Genomic DNA, 20588 nt, shown 5'->3' with positions numbered 1-20588 from the left:
GGAGAAAAAACGAAAATGCTTGCTTTGATCAAAGCTATAGAAGAAAAGATCAACAGCGTGCAGAATGAGAGCTACAGGCAGTATAAACAAATTGATTTAATGGTCAAGATCACCTTTATCAGAACTATAACATTTAATCTGGGGTGTGTGTGTGTGTGTGTGGAGTTAGTATCTTCCAAAAATATAATTGCCTTCTTAAGGTTAACTGTATATTTGAACAAATCTTAAATGTTGTATTTGTATGTAGAAAAATAACATTTGGGATGGGAAAATGGCTATGTGATGCAGTTAAGTGAGTTTAGGGCCTTCTTCATCATGTTCATTAAGTGAGTTTAGGGCCTTCTTCATCATGTTCATTAAGTGACTTTAAGCAAATCTGGCTTCCCCCTTGACTTTGTCCATCAGAAGCCTCCTAAATAATGATCATGTGACCTCCAGGATATAGCAACAATTGTAAATACATGATGGTTGAGAAACGCCTGAATTTTGATCTTGTGAGTATGGGAACTCACAAGGGTTGTAACTGCGAGGACTAGTTGTAAGTTACTTTTTTCAGTGCCATTGTACCTTTGAATGTCTGTTAAGTGAATGGTCATAAAGTGAAGATTACTTGTATTGTACTATAACTCAACAAGATGCCAGTGACCATATCAACTTTGTCCTTTACGCTCGCATTTCCAGTTTTTCTGAAAATGCATAAGGGTAACACATCAGTGAAAAGCTTATTTCCTGATAATAAGTATATATAATAAAAATAATTACAGTTCTCCAAAAACCCTACCTCCAGGGCTTTACACAAGGCAGTCTAACAATTCAAATCTACATGAGGCCTTCTCGTCATTCACTTTTAAATCTAGCATATGAATCTTAATCAGGATCTGAACTGAAGGGAGAAGGAAAGGAAAGCAGTTTCAAACAGCATCCATAGAGGCCTCCCTGTGCCATCTGAACACTTGGCTTCTCAACTTAAAGAAATTACATGCAAGGACACTAAGATTCTTAGAACAATTAATTGCTGTAAGGCTATTTTTTCATTTCCTAAGTCCATTTTTGGTGTGTGTTTTTTAAATCAAAATGTGGAACTTTGTGGCAATGCTAAATAAAATAAACCATGAAGTTGATACACAGCGCCTTCTCTGAACGACCACTCTCACTTTATTAACAGATATGTAGTTAAGATAAAATAAAAAATAAAATTCCATCTCTGTAGCCAAGGATGGCAACAAAGCACTGACCTGTTCTCTATATCATTTGAATGGCAGTCAGTCACCTTTTGTAACCTTTGACAAGTTGTATGAATGCTTTGACAGGAAAGACAAAGGCTCAGAGCAGTGGGTTAAGTTACACCGTGCTCAGTCCAGTAACATAATTCACACAGGAGCCAGGCTTCTAAATGTGTATTTGCAGTACCAACCCAATGGTTTTCTAAAAAGCTGCACTCAGGCACCCACTAGTACTACATGATGCACTACACAATGAGACCATACAGTAGTGCTTCTTTCTGTACAATGTAAAAAAACAGTGACTGAACATTTACATCCACAAGCATGGATAACGTTAGTGTGATTCATTCCCAGCGTAAAGGTAATCAAATAAATAATATAAAAAGTCTACAGTACATGGAAATTATACTGCATTTTAGAAAACTACCCCACAGATTCACATTTTAAAACATATTTACTAGATTAAGACACATTAAAATGAAACATGTCCCCATTAAAGATGTCACGAAATGGGATTTAGTTTTATTGCATGACGTTGCATAAGAAAGTATATTATTGAAAACCGTAAGGCATCATGCAATTATTCATAAAGCTTATTCATTACTATCCTTTGAGGAGTCGTTATTCACTTTACATTTATAAAATTGGTTCTGAAAAAAATACTTAAAAATTTAACATGATGAGCATTAAATAGGACCAACAAGTCTGTAGGGTTGAGCTGTTAAAAAGTGCATTCAAAAAACATACTGTGTGGGAAAGCTAAAAACAAAAATGGGTGAGAACTGCAGACAACATATAAGTTAATCCAAAAAGAAGGTGGCTTGATAGGCCTAGAGACTAATGTTACAAGATCCAAATTGACAAACTTGGTTAAAATCTGTTTTCAGTCTTTACGCTTAAAATTTAACACAATTGATACAATAAAAAAAATACGCTTTTGTAACCAAAATCTATTAAGTTCAAGTTATGTACACTGATTGATCAGAACATGAACAGGTTTGGATAGTGTGTAGTAATGTGAATTTGGCATTAATCAATGTATTGTGCCATCCAGCGAAATCCTTCCCCATAACCTTGTCTCTTCAACACACTGCACATAAAAACTTCTAAGGGCCGAGTGTTCAATTCCTTCACCGAGACATTCCCCTGGAAATAAAAAAAGAGGGTGCAGATTCAATCATGAATTCTTGATGGAGATTTCTTTACAGGAAGACAGTGCCCAACAATACTATTTGATAGTGCTGACCACCTTTAACTCTTGTAGCTTTTTTTAATCTATTGTCCAATCACACTTGGCCACTAAAGAACATTCTATCTTCTATGTATAACTATTCCTGGACAGAAATAGTTTGCCTTAACTTTCTAGGTAGGCAATATGTAGTTTTACAAAGAGGGAGGAGGATACATTTATAATAAATTTTTATTGTAAATAACACAATTAGATAATGAATTAGAAAAAAAAATTGAAATATTATTCCTGAAATATTAAACTCTGAAGAAATATGGAATTGTTATAGAATTTTGGACAAACTCCAAAAGAAGTAAAGCAGAACTCAGAAGAAAAAATATGGCTAACACACTGAGTCCCAGAGTTTAGTGTTATGGAAAAAGGCACATACCTTTCCTGTTGTCTGGCCATACAAACCAAACATTTCTCGTAACCTCTCTTCACTGATGGCTTCTGGTCTGTCAATCTTGTTGCCAAGAATTAGGATAGGCACGTTAGCAATAGTTTCATCTGTCATTAATGCCTAAGAAGAAAGGAAGAAATGTATAATATTTTAGGTTTCATACAACCAGTACAAAATAGAAGGAATCAAACACAGGGAGAAACTTCTGAAGACCATCTGAAGCAGTACTGGAAAGTATCTATACTGACTACCAGATCTCTTGAACATTAAAATAAGAAGGAAGAGTCAGATACCCTGTATACAAAATGGCTTTCTTCCATTTGATTCTACTTCATAACATAAAATGAGGATCAAATATGATATATAATAAAGACCAATCAATGGATTCCTATCTTTAAAATGTTAGAATAGTATCAACTAAGCTAAGATTAAAGTTGATTCATAAAAAATTATATTCAGGGTACATTGGACACCCCACCACCCCCAAATGTATTTAATAATAATAATAACAGAGTTGGAAGGGACCTTGGAGGTCTTCTAATCCAACCCCCTGCCCAGGCAGGAAACCCTACACCATTTCAGACAAATGGTTATCCAACATTTTCTTTAAAATTTCCAGTGTTGGAGCATTTACAACTTCTACAGGCAGTTGTTCCACTGATTAATTGTTCTAACTGTCAGGAAATTTCTCCTTAGTTCTAAGTTGCTTCTCTCCTTGATTTGAAAGGATGGACAATATTGGACATCAGATTTTTCTAAGCTGGATGTGTTGAAGGTTCACTAACATATGGTATGGTCATGTGATCTTTAATATCTACCCACCACCGCAGGGAGATGGAACCAATGCGTTGGTTCCGTCCCAGGCGCCTGATGGACCCGGAGAGGTTCCTGACGGAGCTTGGGCCGTTTCCCGAACACCTGGCCCACGACTCGACTGAAGAGCTAGTTGCGGCCTAGGAACGGGCCGCGGCTGGAGCTTTGGACCGTGTCGTGCCTTTGCGGCCTCTGACCCGGCGTCGGTCTCAACCAGCTCCTTGGTTCTCCGAGGAGCTGAGGGAGATGGAACCAATGCGTTGGTTCCGTCCCAGGCGCCTGGAGGACCCGGGGAGGTTACTGACGGGGCTTGGGCCGTTTCCCCGACACCTGACCCACCACTCGAGTGAAGGGCTTGTTGCGGCCTAGGAAAGGGCCGCGGCTGCAGCTTTGGACCGTGCCGCGCCTTTGGGCCCTCTGACCCGTGTTCGGTCTCAACCAGCTCCTTGGTTCTCCGAGGAGCTGAGGGAGATGAAGCGCCGGAGAAGACGCCTAGAGAGTGCGTGGAAATCCAGCCGCTCTGAGGCTGACTGGACACTAGTTAGGTCCTATAGTAGGACCTACCTAGTGGCAATGAGGGTTGCGGCGCCCACGCTTCCTCCTCATTGCGTCGGCAGATAACCGCCCGGCCACCCTATTTCGGGTGACCCGCTCGCTCCTTCAACAGGAGGAGCGGGAGGACCCCCTACAAGGGCGTGCCGAGGAGTTTAACGGTTATCTATACGACAAAATTGTTCAGCTTCGGGACGGATTGGATCAAAATTGGGTAGATCCAGGCGAGGGTTCTGAGGCCCGTCTTGTTGAGGTGGTTTGGGATGACTTTGATCCTGTGACTCCCGAGGACATGGACAGGTTGCTGGGTAGGCTGAACGCCACCACATGTTTACTGGATCCGTGCCCCTCCTGGTTAGTACTGGCTACTCAGGAGGTGACACGAGGCTGGCTCCAGGGGATTACAAATGCTTCTTTGCGGGAGGGGTTTTTTCCCACGGCCTTGAAAGAGGCGGTGGTGAGACCCCTCCTCAAGAAGCCTTCCCTGGACCCAGCTGTTTTAGGGAACTACCGGCCAGTCTCCAATCTTCGCTTTACGGCGAAGGTTGTAGAGAGTGTGGTGGCGTGTCAGCTACCCCAGTACCTGGATGAAGCTGTCTATCTACACCCGTTCCAGTCCGGCTTCCGGCCCGGATACAGCACAGAGACAGCTTTGGTCGCACTGGTGGATGATCTCTGGAGGGCCAGGGATAGGGGTTACTCCTCTGCCCTGGTCCTATTAGACCTCTCAGCGGCTTTTGATACCATCGACCATGGTATCCTGCTGCGCCGGTTGGAGGGGTTGGGAGTGGGAGGCACCGTTTATCGGTGGTTCTCCTCCTACCTCTCTGATCGGACGCAGACGGTGTTGACAGGGGGGCAGAGATCGACTCCAAGGTGCCTCATGTGTGGGGTGCCGCAGGGGTCGATTCTCTCACCCCTCCTGTTCAACATCTATATGAAGCCGCTGGGTGAGATCATCAGTGGCTTTGGGGTGAGATACCAACTGTACGCTGATGACACCCAGCTGTACTTTTCCACCCCGGGCCACCCCAGTGAAGCTGTCGAAGTGCTGTCCCGGTGTCTGGAAGCCATACGGGTCTGGATGGGGAGGAACAGGCTCAACCTTAATCCCTCCAAGAGGGAGTGGCTGTGGATGCCGGCACCTCGGTACAGTCAGCTGCAGATGCGGCTGTCTGTCGGGGGTGAATCACTGGCCCCGATGGAGAAGGTACGCAACTTGGGCGTGCTCCTGGATGGTCGGTTGTCCTTTGAAGACCATTTGGCAACCGTCTCCAGGAGAGCATTTTATCAGGTTCGCCTGATCCGCCAGTTCCTGGACCGGGATGCCTTATGCACAGTCACTCATGCTCGTTACCTCTCGCCTGGACTACTGCAATGCTCTCACATGGGGCTCCCTTGAAGAGCACCCGAGACTTCAGCTAGTTCAGAACGCAGCTGCGCTGGTTATTGAGGGAGCGCCTCGGAGCTCCCACATAACACCTATCCTCGCAGACTGCACTGGCTACCTGTTGTTTTCCGGTGCGCTTCAAGGTATTGGTTACCACCTTTAAAGCGCCCATGGCTTAGGACCGGCTATCTACGGACCGCCTACTGCCGGCTTCTATCTCCCATCGTCCGCACGCTCCCACAGAGAGGGACTCCTCAGGGTGCCGTCAGCCAAACAGTGTCGACTGGCGGCCCCCAGGGGGAGGGCCTTCTCTGTGGGAGCTCCGACCCTGTGGAACAAACTTCCCCTCGGACTTCGACAATTACCTGACCTTAGGATCTTTCGCCGCGAACTTAAAACTTATTTATTTCGTATGGCTGGACTAGCCTGATTTTTATTTTTATTGGATGGGTTTTTAAAATTTTGTTATTTTACGGGGGAGTACGTTTTTTAACATTTTTGGGCATTTGAATTAGTTTTTTAAGGGATGTTTTTAATTACTGTGTGTATTTATATTTTATCTGCCTGTTCACCGCCCTGAGTCCTTCGGGAGAAGGGCGGTATACAAATTAAAATATTATTATTATTATATTATTATTAATATCATTTTAATATAATTCAGATTATAACATAATGACTTGTATATGATAACAAGTGGCAACTACAGTATATTAAAATTATGAGAGGGTAACTAGTTAGCAATCACAATTAAGATTTGGGGATTGGGATGAACTGTTGCTAATATTTCTTTTCCAGAAATATTCACTTCATTTTAATGAAAATACTTTCTTTTAAACTCTATTTATTTATATTATGAAAAATACAATGCTCTTCAATATTTTCCTACAATGGCTTGCAAAGAGATGAAAAATTGATCTTCCACTGCATATTACTTTCCAGTAATACTATGATATAAGAAACATAGTGAAGCTTCCTCTAGAATAGGGGTCCCCAACACCTGGTCATGGACCGGCACCAGTCATGCCGGCATGCCAGTACAAGGCATGCCAGCAACCGGGCCACGCAAAGAAGCAAAGCCGCATCCGTGAAATGCAGGCAGCACGCAAAACCATGCCCCCTCTGATCCATGGAAAAACATTTCTCCACAGAACAGGTCCCTGGTGCCCAAAACATTGGGGGCCACTGCACTAGATCATAGATATAGAATATACATTAAGGGCCTTGGACATCTTTTGTTGATCAAATACTTTCTTTGATAGGGAGAAGCAGCCTACCTAAGGACACAATTCTGATTGGGCAAATTGTGGACCTCCTGGCTTTTAACTTTTGATAGTTCTGATTTTACTAACCCAGATTTAAGGAAAAGTAAAGGATAATAGTAACTGGTCTTTCCTGAAATGACACAACACATCCACACAAATGCTGTATCATAAAAGTTTTGTTGCTTTTCCCCTAGTCATTGCAATGTTTTCATCTTTTCATCTGGATTTTAGCAAGTGCCAAATATATATAAACTCACATCAAGTTCTTGCTTAGCTTCAGCCAATCTTTCATGATCTGCACAGTCCACTAGAAAGACAATGCCGTTGATGGCAGGCAGATAGTTTTTCCAAACCCTGCGAGCTAATAAAAGAGGATTATAAAGAAACTGCGACAGGAAATTGCCTGCAACGCTTGTTACTCTATTCATAGATGCTACAGGTAGTCCTTGACCTATGACCATAATTGGGACTTAGAATTTTCATTGCTAAGCAACTTGGTTGTTAAACAAGTCAGGCCAGATTTTACAATCTTTTCTGCCACAGTTGTTAAGCAAATCACTATAGCTGTTAAATGATTCATGCAGTTGTTAAAACTCCCATTGACTTTACTTGTTGGAAGCCAGCTGGGAAGTTTACAAGTGGCAATCACATGACCCCGGGACTGAGGCCATTGTAAATACATGCCTCTTGTCAAGCGCTCAAATGTTGATCGTGCGACCAAAGGGATGAGGTGATGGTCATAAGTGCGAGGATCAGTTGTATGTCATTTTCAATGTCGCAACTTTGAACAGTCGTTAAACAAATGAATGTAAATCAAGCACTACTGACAGTAGCATTTCATTTGGTTGGATAAACTTTTTAAAAGGGCATTTGGATCTATGTGTGAAAAAAATTTTGAAAGTGAATTTTTTTTGCATTTAAAACTGAAAACCATATCATTTATATTGAGAAACACAGTTTCTTGTGGATTTACTGTTGAATTACCATGTAATATTAAGAGTTTTTGAAAAAAATATTATATTGTGGATTTTTTTTTAAAAAAGGATTTTTTTAAAAAAAAGTCCTATAACTACAGATAGTCCTCGATTTACAACCACAATTGAGCCCAAAATTTATGTTGTTATGGGAGACATTTGCCCCATTTTACAACCTCTCTTGCCACAGTTGTTAAGTGAATCACTGCAGTTGATAAGTTAGTAACCCGGCTATTAAGTGAATCTGGCTTCCCCATTAACTTTGCTTGTCAGAAGACCGCAAAAGATGATCGTATCAGCTTGGGGCACATCAACTTGAACCAGTTGTCAAGCATTTGAATTTTGATCACATGATCATGGAGATGCTGCAAAACAGTCATAAATCACATTTTCAGTGCTGTTGTAACTTTGAACGGTCACTAAATGAACTGTTGTAAGTCAAGGACTATCTGTATTACTAATACATCTTATTAAAAAGTTAAATAGCAAACCCTTTCAGGAGCAGCATTTCATGTATCCTAAAAAACACCATTTTGAAACCTCTAGATAGCCAAAATTGAAGCTGATAAACATATAAATACATCGCAAGAATGACAAGAGGACTAAGTTACTCTAATATTCAACAGCAGAGCAAATCCTATAATAATTTGTCTTATTTCAAATGTAATAAAAACCAAAGATGGGCATAATTTTATCCTATTAAAATCGTAAAACAATCATAATTGCACTTTCTATTATTATTAGAAATAAAAATTAATTGCTGAAATTTGACTGGAAAGTGTTAGAACAATGAAGGTGCAATGGTACAACATTTAAGTTGACCCATGGAAAGGATACAAAGGCTTACGCTTAATATGTGCATTTATTATGAGCAAAAAAGCATCAGAACAATGTCTACACAACAAATTTAAAATCAAATACTCACAATATTAAAAAGATTTTCAGAACTGGGAAAAACAAGTTGTATGATCACTTTGGAATACAGCAAAGAAAGATTAAACTAACATCATTTAGAAACCGCTGTGAGGATTCTGCCTGTTTGCTTCTCTTACCTTGAGCATGTCCTCCTAGATCAAAAGTTGTAAATGTCATACCAGCAATTGTCAGCTCTTCAGAAGCTATAGAAACATGAAATTATTTATATTTTTAAAAAAGAAGTGTCTTTCATAAATCCTCCCCATGAATTTCTGAAAGCAGCTAAGTATTGGGTTGGTTAATGGCCTATGTCATTAGAGGGCCACATCAGGGCAAATTGAAAAATAAATAACTGTTCCAACTCCTTCATCAAGTTTTTAATGTTTGACTAATTTTGATTGTATATATTTACAGTTTGTACATTTGTACAGTTCGTTTTTACTGTTGTAACATATTTTTGAGTGCTTATAAGAAGTGGTAGCAAACATTTAATAAACTTCCAACTATTTGATTTCTTTCACATTTAATATTTGTATTTGAAATTGTCATCAATAAAAATAATTTATTATCAGCAGTGAAAAGAGAGAAAGGAAGGAAGGAAGGAAAATACAGTTTAACTCCTTAATATGTTACTGAATCTAGACCAGCAGTGAAATCCACTTACATTTGCTACCGGTTTGGGTACGCTCCTTCGTGTGTGCATGGGCACATTATGCACGTACATGCCTCTTCTGTGCATGCGCAGATGGTTAAAAAACAAGATGTAATGACATCCTGGTGGGTGGGCGGAGCCTCCCGCTGCCAGCACTACCGGTTCGGCAAGCCGGATAGAACCGGGGGATTTCACTGCTGATCTGTTTGTTTGTTTGTTTACATTTATACCCCGCCCTTCTCCGAAGACTCAGGGCGGCTTACAATGTAGACCAGGGATCTGCAAACTTAGCTCTTATGAAAGAGCCATATGAAAATATAGTCCCCTTACAGTTTAAAGATGTTTCAAAGATTGATAGAAATACATAACTTGATTTTATTCTTTAACATCTAAGTTTTACTTTCTTTCTACTTGTGTACGATAATTTTCATAACTGATTCCCCAGGCTCATTAGCCAAACTCTGTATTCCAAAAATATGATACTGTATATGATAACCTGTACAGATAGAGTCAGACAATCAATCACATTTTTGACGTGTAACTTCTTTGTTCATGTTTTGTCTTGCCCGCTCTCACCGCAGCCGGGGTCTGCTTATCTGCTTCCGAACGCTGAAGAATGTCCTCCCGGCCCCAGCCCTGGCTCCATGCCCAGACAGGCTGAGGAGGGGGCATCTCCCGGCCCCAGCCTTGGCTCCATGCCCAAGCAGGCTGCAGAGGAGGGAGCACCCCCCGGCCCCAGCCCTGGCTCCATGCCCAGGCAAACGGAGCAGCTAGACCCCTCCCCCTCCTCCACAGCATGTGAGCCTGAGGAAAGTTTATTTCCAACAGCTGCTGATTGGTGTGACCCTCGCATCAGAAGACTGGATAGGCGGAGGCAACAGAAGGAAGGGAGGGGCAGGCCTTAATGAGTGCTGAGTCATGGAGCCACACCCCACGGCCTATATAAAGGATCTGCTTTCTGGCAGTCTCTGAGTCAGGCAAAGTCGAACTTATCTTGCTGAAGTCACTTTCTGGTCTCCTGCCTGCTCTGAGGACTTTGCTAGGACTTTGGGCAGAGCTGCAGAGGCAAGCCTGATTCGGATTTCCCTGACCCGGCCGTCAGCGGAGGAGTGGGACACGACAGTTCAAGTTTTAAGAACTTGAAAACTTGCATACTTTGGTTGGCTCTTTATGGATCTTGTTTGTTTCCCACAGCTCATCTGGCTGTGACTGATTTTTATATAACACTGTTTTTCAATCAGACACATTAGAAAAGTAGAAGGGAGGAAGGTACATTGAAGTTTCTGGCAGAGGAGAAACCAGGTAATATTGAACTTGTCTTCTGTAGATGCAGGAGATTTCTTTGGCATTATAGCTTTCCATAGACGATCTGTATATTGCACGGATCAGAAGGAGGGCTGAGAAAATCTTTACAGACCCCTCACATCCTGGATATAAACTGTTTCAACTCCTCCTCTTGGGACGTTGCTATAAGGCATTTCATGCCAAAACAACTAGGCACAGGGGCAGTTTTTTCCCCTTCTACCATCATTTTGCTGAATCCTGAATTCTCACAGTGCTGTCTAATGCTTATGAATATTTACCCATGTAGTATGGCTGTAGTATTATTATTTATCCTTCTTATTATCTTCTTTACTATACCCCTCTTATAGGTATGATGATGTCGTTCACTCCCCTCCTCTCCCCTCCCCTCCTATCTATGCTAAAATTCTCCTATGGATTACAGAGTCTTTAGCAAACGGAATCACTCTGATCTGCAATTCTATAGCAAATAATTTTATTCATGATTTGAGTTCATTTCTTTTCAAGCTTCTTTTACATCTTGTTTTTGACGTATCTTGCCTACTGAGACAACAGTCATTAGTTTAACAAATGAATAAATACTGAACTTGCCTGGCGTGGAGAATATATATCTTATCACTAAGACAGAGGTGCATCCTGTAAGGGCCTCCTCATAAGCTTTTTGGTGGCATAAAAATTAACACAGCTTATATCAGCTTTGAAGCAGTGCTAAGTATACATCAAAACTAAACATTGACTTACTGGGATGTAATGTGGGGACATGTTGTCCCAGTCTGTCATCTTTAAGCATGTGCAAGAGAGTAGTTTTTCCAGCATTATCCAATCCAAGGAATACTAGTTTACCTGTTTTCTTGTATAATCCTGAAAAAGAATAAGACTGGTGAACAGGAATTAATTTTCTCAGCTCACACCAGAATGGCATAAGAAACCCTTCTGACGAAACCTAGGCATTCTGTATAGCACCATATACGCTTAGAATTTAAAAGCAAATATCCAGGAACTGCTCTGGAAGATATTGCTTAAAGTGTGATAGGTGAATGCTGAAGCCTTCAAAAACCAAAATGCCAACCATGTTTCTTCTAGTTCATGCTGATTATTTAAATCAGGGTTGGGGAATGATGGCCCTTTTATGACTTGTGGACTCCCAGAATTCTTGAGCCAACTGTACAGAGACTTGAAAATAAGCCTTACAACAGTAGCCAGTCACTATTCAATGATTCTGTGAAGTAAGAATGAAAATGCAACAACATTTTACTTTTCTGAGGATTCTACTGTTATCTCTGGTTCAAGGGTTTTTGGGAGTACAGAACAGCAATATCTGGGCAGAGAGATCTGTCAAGAAAGTCTCTTTGAAGGCAGGGTGATTGATTGAAGCTGCATCTTGCGTACATATGTACAATCAGTAAAAGGGCAAGACATAGATTGCCCTGCCACAATTGCCCTATTAACATTTTTTTGAACCTCAAATGTGGACACTGAAAGATAAAACTAGTTTATCTGGCAGTGCCTTTCAGAAACTCATACAGTGAGTCTGACCATCATGAAAGCAGGTAGCTACTTACTAGCCACTTATGTGATGGTTAGACTCACTGTACGAGTCTCTGAAAGGCACTGCCGGATTTATAGGCTGACAAGCTACTTTATCTCACATTATCTACCAGATATATTTTTGTCTCTCTCCATCACCCCACTCTTTAATCCAAGGGGTCCACTGTCATCCAACTCAAATCATGCATGCATTAGGCCTAAAAAATAATAAATGAATTGATATACCCCTGCCCCATAAATAAAATTATTTCATTGGGGCAAAGTTTGAGATATTGCTTTTATTTACATATGTATCACCTGGATTCTCAAACTTTGCAAGCTTACTCAGGCAAGCAGAGACCAAAGACTAGAGTGAGTTTTGATAACACTCAAGCTGTGCCTCTACAAACCTGGTCACATTTTTTTTAAAAATGGCCAACTCCCTTTAATTTGGACATGACCCCTTGAAGGGTCACAACTCACCATTTGAAAACTCCTGACTCAGTCAGTTTACCAGCACCTTGTTACTCACAAAGCAAAGGTAGGGAATAATATCCCTCACGATCAGTGGTGAAATCCAACTTTTTTTACTATCGGTTCTGTGGGAGTGGCTTGGTGGGTGTGGTATGGTTTGGTGGGCGTCACAGGGGAAGGATACTGTAAAATCCGCATCCCCCCCCCACAACTCCTGGGGGAAGGATAGTGCAAAATCTCCATTCCCACCCCACTCTGGAACCAGCCAGATGTGGTATTTGCCGGTTCTCCGAACTACTCAAAATTTCCGCTACTGGTTCTACAGAACCTGTCAGAACCTGCAGGATTTCACATCTGCTCATGATACTGTAACAATTTTGTATGTTTGTGACTCACTTCATTGCAATCGCCAGGAGCAGGCTTATGTACTAATGAACCCAACAATCTGAACACGGGGTAAAAAGAAGATACTTTGGATGTAATGTAAAGAAAAATTAAACCAGCAATGGGGACTAACATGATGGACTGTTGGCAGGTATAGATCAAGATTAATAATGGAAGAGGTTAGGGTTTTCTGTGGAGAGAGAAGTATTTTTATGTTAAAATAAAGTGAAGGTCACATTCTATTCTTTGTGATAGACTCAAAAGCCAAATTGTCAAATACTGTATAGATTAAAAGTAACTTTGCAAATAGCTCAAACTATTAGCTTTGCTTTTTCATGTATTTTAATATCATTTACTGTAACTAGAGGTAATTCTTTAGGCTGAGACAGAGAAAAGAATTGCAAGTGTTTTATATGTGTATCCTTTAGCATGTCTAAATCAATAAACAAGAAATATCAGTCAATCTGCATCAACTTAAATGAAGTTGTTTAACCAGCACTGTGTAAAAAAACCCAGAAAGAACCATCCCTCAATCTAAATTAGAACATTGGCATGGAACCGTGGATATCTTACCTAAAAATTGCAGTACACTACTGAAGCCACTGTAAATCCAGTCAAATATAAAGGACATTTCAAAATCTTATTGGATCTGAAAGAAAAGAAGAGTAATCACAGGTATGGAAGGCATTTAAAATTTACTGAAACAGCATATGGAAAAAGGAAGAAAGGGTAAGATGTATCTATGGGGTGAATCTGCTTTAACTGTTTTGTTGTTGTGAAACTACTAAAATGTGAACTGATTAAAATCTTGTGCTCAAGAAGGAAGTATTTTTATGCTAAAAGGCCACATTCCAAAGAAAAATACAGCTCAGTCTTCCTGTTGGTATTTCCCCAACAGCTTTCTCCAATGGGAGACTCACTGCTTAGATTTCTGATAAGTGGCATTGGGTGAAGAAAAGGAGGGGCATGTCACTAACTCAGATGCACAGAATAGCATCACATCAATAAACTGTAACCCTATTCATTTTCTGTCAGTTTATGTAACTATAAACTCACAGAGAATGAATAGATTTATCCACAACAGCATTATGAGGTTATGACTAAAGTTCAGTTCAACTGCAGTTCAAATGTGATTTTTCAACTGCACAGGAAGTGGCTGACAAATATGATTACTTGACTCCTTATGACTCCTAAACTAAGCATTGTCCTTTTCTGAAGGATCTCAGAAAAGTAACTAATAAAAAGCTTATTTTAATCCAAAACAGCAGAGTTTTAAAAATGATTTTGAAGCAGTGGGCAAAAAATGCACTAGATACATCAAAGGTTTTAAGTGAAAAGCTGCAACTTACTGAAAATACATTTGTTGAAAAATTATTATAATATTATTATAATATTAATTTATTAAATTATTACCTTAATATTACAAACCTGTCATTTTACACAAAGTAAGGACATAGCATAGCATGTCCTTTAAGCAACTAGAACTATAATTATTATTTAGGAGATTTATCTGTTAAAGTTATTTTCTACAGTACACAATGAATCTTATTGACTAGCCGATGACTATTGCCATTTTCCTATATGTATATTCAGATTGGACAAATTTCATATAAATTATTGGATGGATTATGAAGCCTAAGCACAGAATCATAGCAGTCTCTTTTCTTTCTAGAACACAGAACACTGCCAAGACACACATACAAACAGTACAAGATTCATAACAAAGCAAAAAAGAGAAAATTAGAATGTGTGCATCCAGTTTTAAAGGCAATTATTTTTGTGAATGCCAACTGAAGGTGTCACTATCAAACTGAGTTGCTGGAAGGAAAATTAGTTTATTACTATCATTGTTGTATCTGTGGAAGCGGTTTCAAAGGTGTCTTTTAAAAAAAGACTATGTGTGTACGGTATATATGTTAGTCTTTTTTTCTTTTTTAAAGACACTTACTTTTTAACATATTTTTGTTGTGATTTTATTTTTTTATCCTTTTTTAAATATTTTGGTGTTTTGTATTTTAACCTTCTTTGAATGAACAAAAAATTTCTGGGGGGAAAGGTGATTTAAAGGGTTGTACCTGAAGGCTCTCTGAGCTAAATCCAATGCTGTTATACCTGCCACCAATTAAGATAAAATCTGCTTCCTTCTAGATAAAATGTTCCATAATCTGTTCAGAATCAGGTTACAACAGGAAAATCTATCCGCTTGACCAAACACTTACTGTAGATGGCCCTTGATCAGTTTTTTTCCCCAGTCTTCTCAGTGACAGAACAGTTTCTGGTCCAACTTTAGATTGAACAACTTTAAAGAAGGTCAAGGAGATGCCAGTGATTTAAAATGGTCAAGACAATTCCATAAGACAATAATAATAATAATAATAACAGAGTTGGAAGGGACCTTGGAGGTCTTCTAGTCCAACCCCCTGCCCAGGCAGGAAACCCTACACCATTTCAGACAAATGGTTATCCAACATTTTCTTAAAAATTTCCAGTGTTGGAGCATTCACAACTTCTGCAGGCAAGTTGTTCCACTGATTAATTGTTTTAACTGTCAGGAAATTTCTCCTTAGTTCTAAATTGCTTCTCTCCTTGATTAGTTTCCACCCATTGCTTCTTGTTCTACCCTCAGGTGCTTTGGAGAATAGTTTGACTCCCTCTTCTTTGTGGCAGCCCCTGAGATATTGGAACACTGCTATCATGTCTCCCCTAGTCCTTCTTTTCATTAAACTAGGCAGTTCTGTATTATTTACAAAATTTAGTGATTATTCAAAGTTACAAAGGCAACCAAAAAAAAAAGTGACTTATGATCAATTTTCACACTTTCAATCATTGCAGTATCTCCATGGTCACACAATGAAAATTTGGACACTTGGCAGCTGGCATTTTTTTTTTTACAAAAGTTGCAGGGTCCTAGTGTCATGTGATCACTTTTTGGCAACCTTCTGACAAGCAAAGTCAATGGGGGAGCCAGATTCACTTAACAGCTGTGTTACTAACTTAACAACTGCTGTGATTTGCTTAAGAATTGTGGCAAGAAAGGTCATAAAATAAAACTCACTTAACAGCTGTCTCACTTAGCAAGAGAAATTCTCCGCTCAATTGTGTTGTAAATCAAGGACTACCTGTAGCATCTGGGGCTTTTTCATTTGAAGCAAAGAGTTAACATGATAGAAAGGTTTAAAATTATGCATAGTATGGAAAATACAGATGGAAGCAAGTTTTTTCTAGCAACATCAGGACTCAGAGTCACCTACTATATTGAAACTAAACATGTTGAGAATGCAAGACTGATAAAAAATAAGTATATTTTATATAATGTATGGTTAAAATGGGATTCTCTGCTTTCTTTAGCCAAATTTATAGCTAATGATTTTGATAATAGATAGTATACCTAAATACCAGCTATTGGATAGCAACATTGGCGAGCTACTGCTACCCTGGCCATGTTTGTGAATTTTTAGAATATTCCTGGTTGACTTTTAACACCTAATGTTTGATTAGATATGTATGAGGACTTGACCAGCAAAGCCCTTTCATGATTTCAAAGCTGAAGGCATCAATCCACTCCAAAGAATAGTTTAAACTTGAAGAATACTTCAAATACTTCATCTTTGCTATTAAACGTTGTAAAACCTAAAAGCTTACTTGCTTCTGACTTTGCTTTATCTTTTACAGACCGTTTAAAACTCATCAATGACTGCAAAGCTTTTACTACAGCAAAAGATTAGTTCTCCACCCCTACCTGTAGTATCCAATGATACAGAATGAGAAGTTTATTTATTTACATATATTTCTACACTATCCACTTTCCGAGACTACAGATGGTTTACTGAAATGTGAAATGTGTCATAAGAAAATGTATCTGGCATATCATATGCAAATGATAAAAAAGTAGAACATGGATTAATTACAGCCACTGTTCTGAGCCGACTGTATTGAATTTTAGACTGGTAAGAAGCACTTCTACTGTTTTCCTAATGACGGTCCTTGTGCAATATTTTAGGATGAAAATATTCTCAATCAATCAGAATAGAGCTGGAAGGGACCTTAGAAGTTTTCTAGTCCAGCCCCACGCTCAAACAGGAGACCCTATAACATGTCAGATAGGTCAGGGGTCTCCAACCTTCGTCCCTTTAAGACTTGTGGACTTCAACTCCCAGAGTTCCAGAGTTTCAACTCTGGGAGTTGAAGTCCACAAGTCTTTTTTTTTTTAATTGAAAAAGTTTTTACAAAAATTTTCACTCCTCTTTCCCCCCCTCCCTCCCACTCCCTCCCCTCCCCCTCCCTCCAAGACCACCCTCCTCCCTCCCCCCCCCGACTTCCCAGAGCAAACACAAGGTATGGTTCAAAAGAGAAAAAACAATCATACTGTTGTGTCTTGCCCGCCCTCAGAGCAGCCGGGGCCTTCTTACCTGCTCCCCAACACTGAGGAATGTATGCCTTCCGGCCCAAGTCCTGGCTCCATGCCCCCACAAACTGCAGAAGAAGGAGCATCTCCTGCCCCAGCCCTGACTCCATGCCCAGGCAAACGGAGCAGCTAGACCCTCCCTCATCCACAGCAGGTGACCCTGAGGAGGGTTTACTCCCAAGAACAGCTGATTGGAGTGACCCTCGCATCAGAAGATTGGAGAGGCGGAGGCAACAGAGGGAAGGGAGGGGCAGGCCTTAATGAGTGCTGAGTCATGGAGCCACACCCCATGGCCTATATAAAGGAGCTACTTTCTGGCAGTCTCTGAGTCAGGCAAAAGTCAAACTTATCTTGCTGAAGTCACTTACTGGTCTCCTGCCTGCTCTGAGGACTTTGCTAGGACTTTGGGCAGAGCTGCAGAGGCAAGCCTGATTCGGATTTCCCGGACCCAGCCGTCAGCGGAGGAGTGGGACACGACACATACGCTAAATTTCTCTAACACAAATTATAGTCCTCCCCTTCTTCTCATATCCTAACTTCCCCCATACAAATCAGAGATAAATACATCCTAATCATTCAAAGGCAATCTGATATTTCTTGATCTGATATCTATTTTGCGTATATTCAATCCATTTTTTCCATTCAGTTAGATATTTTTCTTGTGTAGTGTCTTTCAAAAAGGCTGAGATTTTAGCTATCTCAACCAAATAGCAACTTTCAATATCCATTCTTCTAATAGAAGTCCACAAGTCTTAAAGGGACCAAGGTTGGAGACCCCTGAGATAGGTGGTTCTTCAGTCTTTTCTTAAAAACTTCCAGTGATGAAGCACCCACAACTTCTGACAGCAAGCTGTTCCATTGATTAATTGTCCTCACAGTTAGGAAGTTTCTCCTTAATTCCAGGTTGCTTCTCTCCTTGATTAGTTTCTGGTAAGTCCAGTTGCCTCTTGAAAAAGCACCTTGTGACCACTTGTTGAGTACAGTTTGTCAGCCAGCTACAAATCCACCTAGTGGTGATATTGTCTATTTCATATTTTTCTAGCTTCCCAAGAAGTACGTTGTAGTCTATATTGTTAAATGCTTTACTGAAATCTAAGTATACTATGTCCACAGCTTTTGCTGGTCTACTAATTTGGTTACTTTATCAAAGAATGAAATAAGATTGGTTTGGCATGATCTATTTTGAACAAACCCATACTGGCTACAGATTATATCTTTGTTTCTAGATGTTCAGATATCTTCAGATTTGATTATCTTTTCCAGGCTCTTCCCAGGTATTGATGTTAGGTTGATTGGTCTGTAATTTCTTAAATCTATTCCCCCCTCCCTTTCTTGAAGATGGGAACCAGCATACTTTAGCTTGTGATTGTTGGTTATAATACCCGGTATTTGCTCTGGGAAGTCTGGGGGGGGGGAAGGGGGAGGAGGGGGGGAAGGGGGGGAAAGGATACATGGATTGATTATTAATGTACAGTAATTTTTGAAGATATGAAATTAAAAAAAAAATTAAAATGATATTGGGGATGCTCGACTGCCATTTCAGGAAGAAAAGGAGAGAGGAGTAGAAGGAGGGAAGAAAGTAGGTAGGAAAGAGTAGAGAAGGAGGAGGGGAATAAGAAGGTTAGATAGGGTGGAAGAAGGGTAGAAGAAGGGAGGAGTGGAGGAGGAGAGGAAGTAGTAAAGTGAAGGAGATGAAGGATGGGAAAGTAGTAGAGGGTAGAGAGGGAAAGTAGTAGAGGGTAGAGAGGGAGGTTGTGTAGAAAGGAAGTGGCAATCAGGCAGGCCTGAATCAGTTATAAATAAAAATTAATGATTAATGATGGATAATAGTTTGTACATAAATATGATGTTGGAAAATGGAAATAAAAATTATTCAAAAAAAAAAAAGAAGATGGGAACCACATCAGTCCTTTTCCAATCCTTAGGTATTTCCCCAGTGCTCCAAGATTTTTGAAAGATATGTTACAATAGTTCTGAGATAACACCTGCCAGTTCCTTCAGAACTCTGGGGTGTAATCTGTTGTCCTGATGATCCATATTCATCAAAATCAGATAGGTGTTCTTTTATCATTTTATTACTTATTTTAAATTTTATTTCTAGTCTGTCTTTTACAATAGGTTTTTGGTAGATTGTGCTATAGTTTTTTTTTGCATGAAGACTGATGCAAAGAATAAGTAGCTCTGCTTTCTCCCTACTATCTGTTACTTTCTTGCCATCTTCTCTCATTAGTGGACTAACTATTTCCTTGACTTTTTTCTTGTTATTACTATGTTGAAAGAAACTTTTTTAAAATTATCTTTGACTTTTGTTGCAAGTCTTTGTTCATTCTGTGCCTTTGCAGAATGACTTCATATTTGCAGATTCTGGCTGTCTGCTGATATTCTCCCTTAGTTATGTGTCCCTCTTTCCATTTTTGTACTTGTCCTTTTTGTCTTTCAGTTTATCAGAAAGATCTTTGTGCAACATACTGGTTTCTTCTTGAATTTCTTGTTTTTCTTTTTCAGTGGTATTGTGCTGGACTGGGTTTTTATGATCACATTTTCCAGAGTTTCCCACACTTCTTGAGCTGTTTTCCCCTTTAGGATTTTCATCCATGGAATCTTTCTAAGGTGCTCTATGCGTTTGTTATAATCAGATCTTTTAAACGTTAACTTACACAATGTAAGCCGCCCTGAGTCTTCGGAGAAGGGCGCGATATAAATGTAAAAAAACAACAACACTGGTTAGATTATGTTCTATTGCTTGTGTTTGCATTATATTTAATTCCAGTATGACGTGGTCACTTTCAACCAAGGTTCCAGCAACTTCAGTTCCCTCTATCACTTCTTCTCTATTAGTAAGAATTAGGTCTAGTATAGCTTTTCTTCTAGTTCCCTCCTCTACCTTTTGGATGACAAAGTTGTCAGCTAGGTTGGTTGAAGATATGTGATGATAGAATAAAATTAAGGAATACAATTATCACATGAACTCTTGGTTACACAACACCATGTGTAAGGGCTATCACTTACAAGTCTGAAAAGCAAAGGTCAAGAACAAGCAAACACAGCAGTACATACACGTCATCTGATTTATTTATTGCTTGA

At 39.8% G+C, this 20588-nt stretch overlaps 1 protein-coding gene across 1 annotated transcript in view; it reads right to left on the bottom strand.

The window, feature by feature from the left end:
• Positions 1 to 1723: 1723 nt before the first annotated feature.
• Positions 1724 to 20588, bottom strand: part of SAR1B (secretion associated Ras related GTPase 1B) — a 28875-nt gene continuing 10010 nt past the window's right edge. The window contains exons 2-7 of the mRNA XM_058168528.1: positions 13673 to 13748; positions 11456 to 11575; positions 8898 to 8963; positions 7129 to 7232; positions 2843 to 2974; positions 1724 to 2369 (exon numbers count right to left, since the gene is read on the bottom strand). Of these exons, the coding sequence (XP_058024511.1) occupies positions 2253 to 2369; positions 2843 to 2974; positions 7129 to 7232; positions 8898 to 8963; positions 11456 to 11575; positions 13673 to 13730 (597 nt within the window). The 5' untranslated portion in view covers positions 13731 to 13748 and the 3' untranslated portion in view covers positions 1724 to 2252. The remainder of the gene's footprint in view (positions 2370 to 2842; positions 2975 to 7128; positions 7233 to 8897; positions 8964 to 11455; positions 11576 to 13672; positions 13749 to 20588) is intronic.

This window comes from Ahaetulla prasina, chromosome 2 (genome assembly GCF_028640845.1).
Source record: "Ahaetulla prasina isolate Xishuangbanna chromosome 2, ASM2864084v1, whole genome shotgun sequence".
Taxonomy (NCBI): Eukaryota; Metazoa; Chordata; class Lepidosauria; order Squamata; family Colubridae; genus Ahaetulla; species Ahaetulla prasina.
This window is presented reverse-complemented; position numbering and strand designations above follow the sequence as displayed.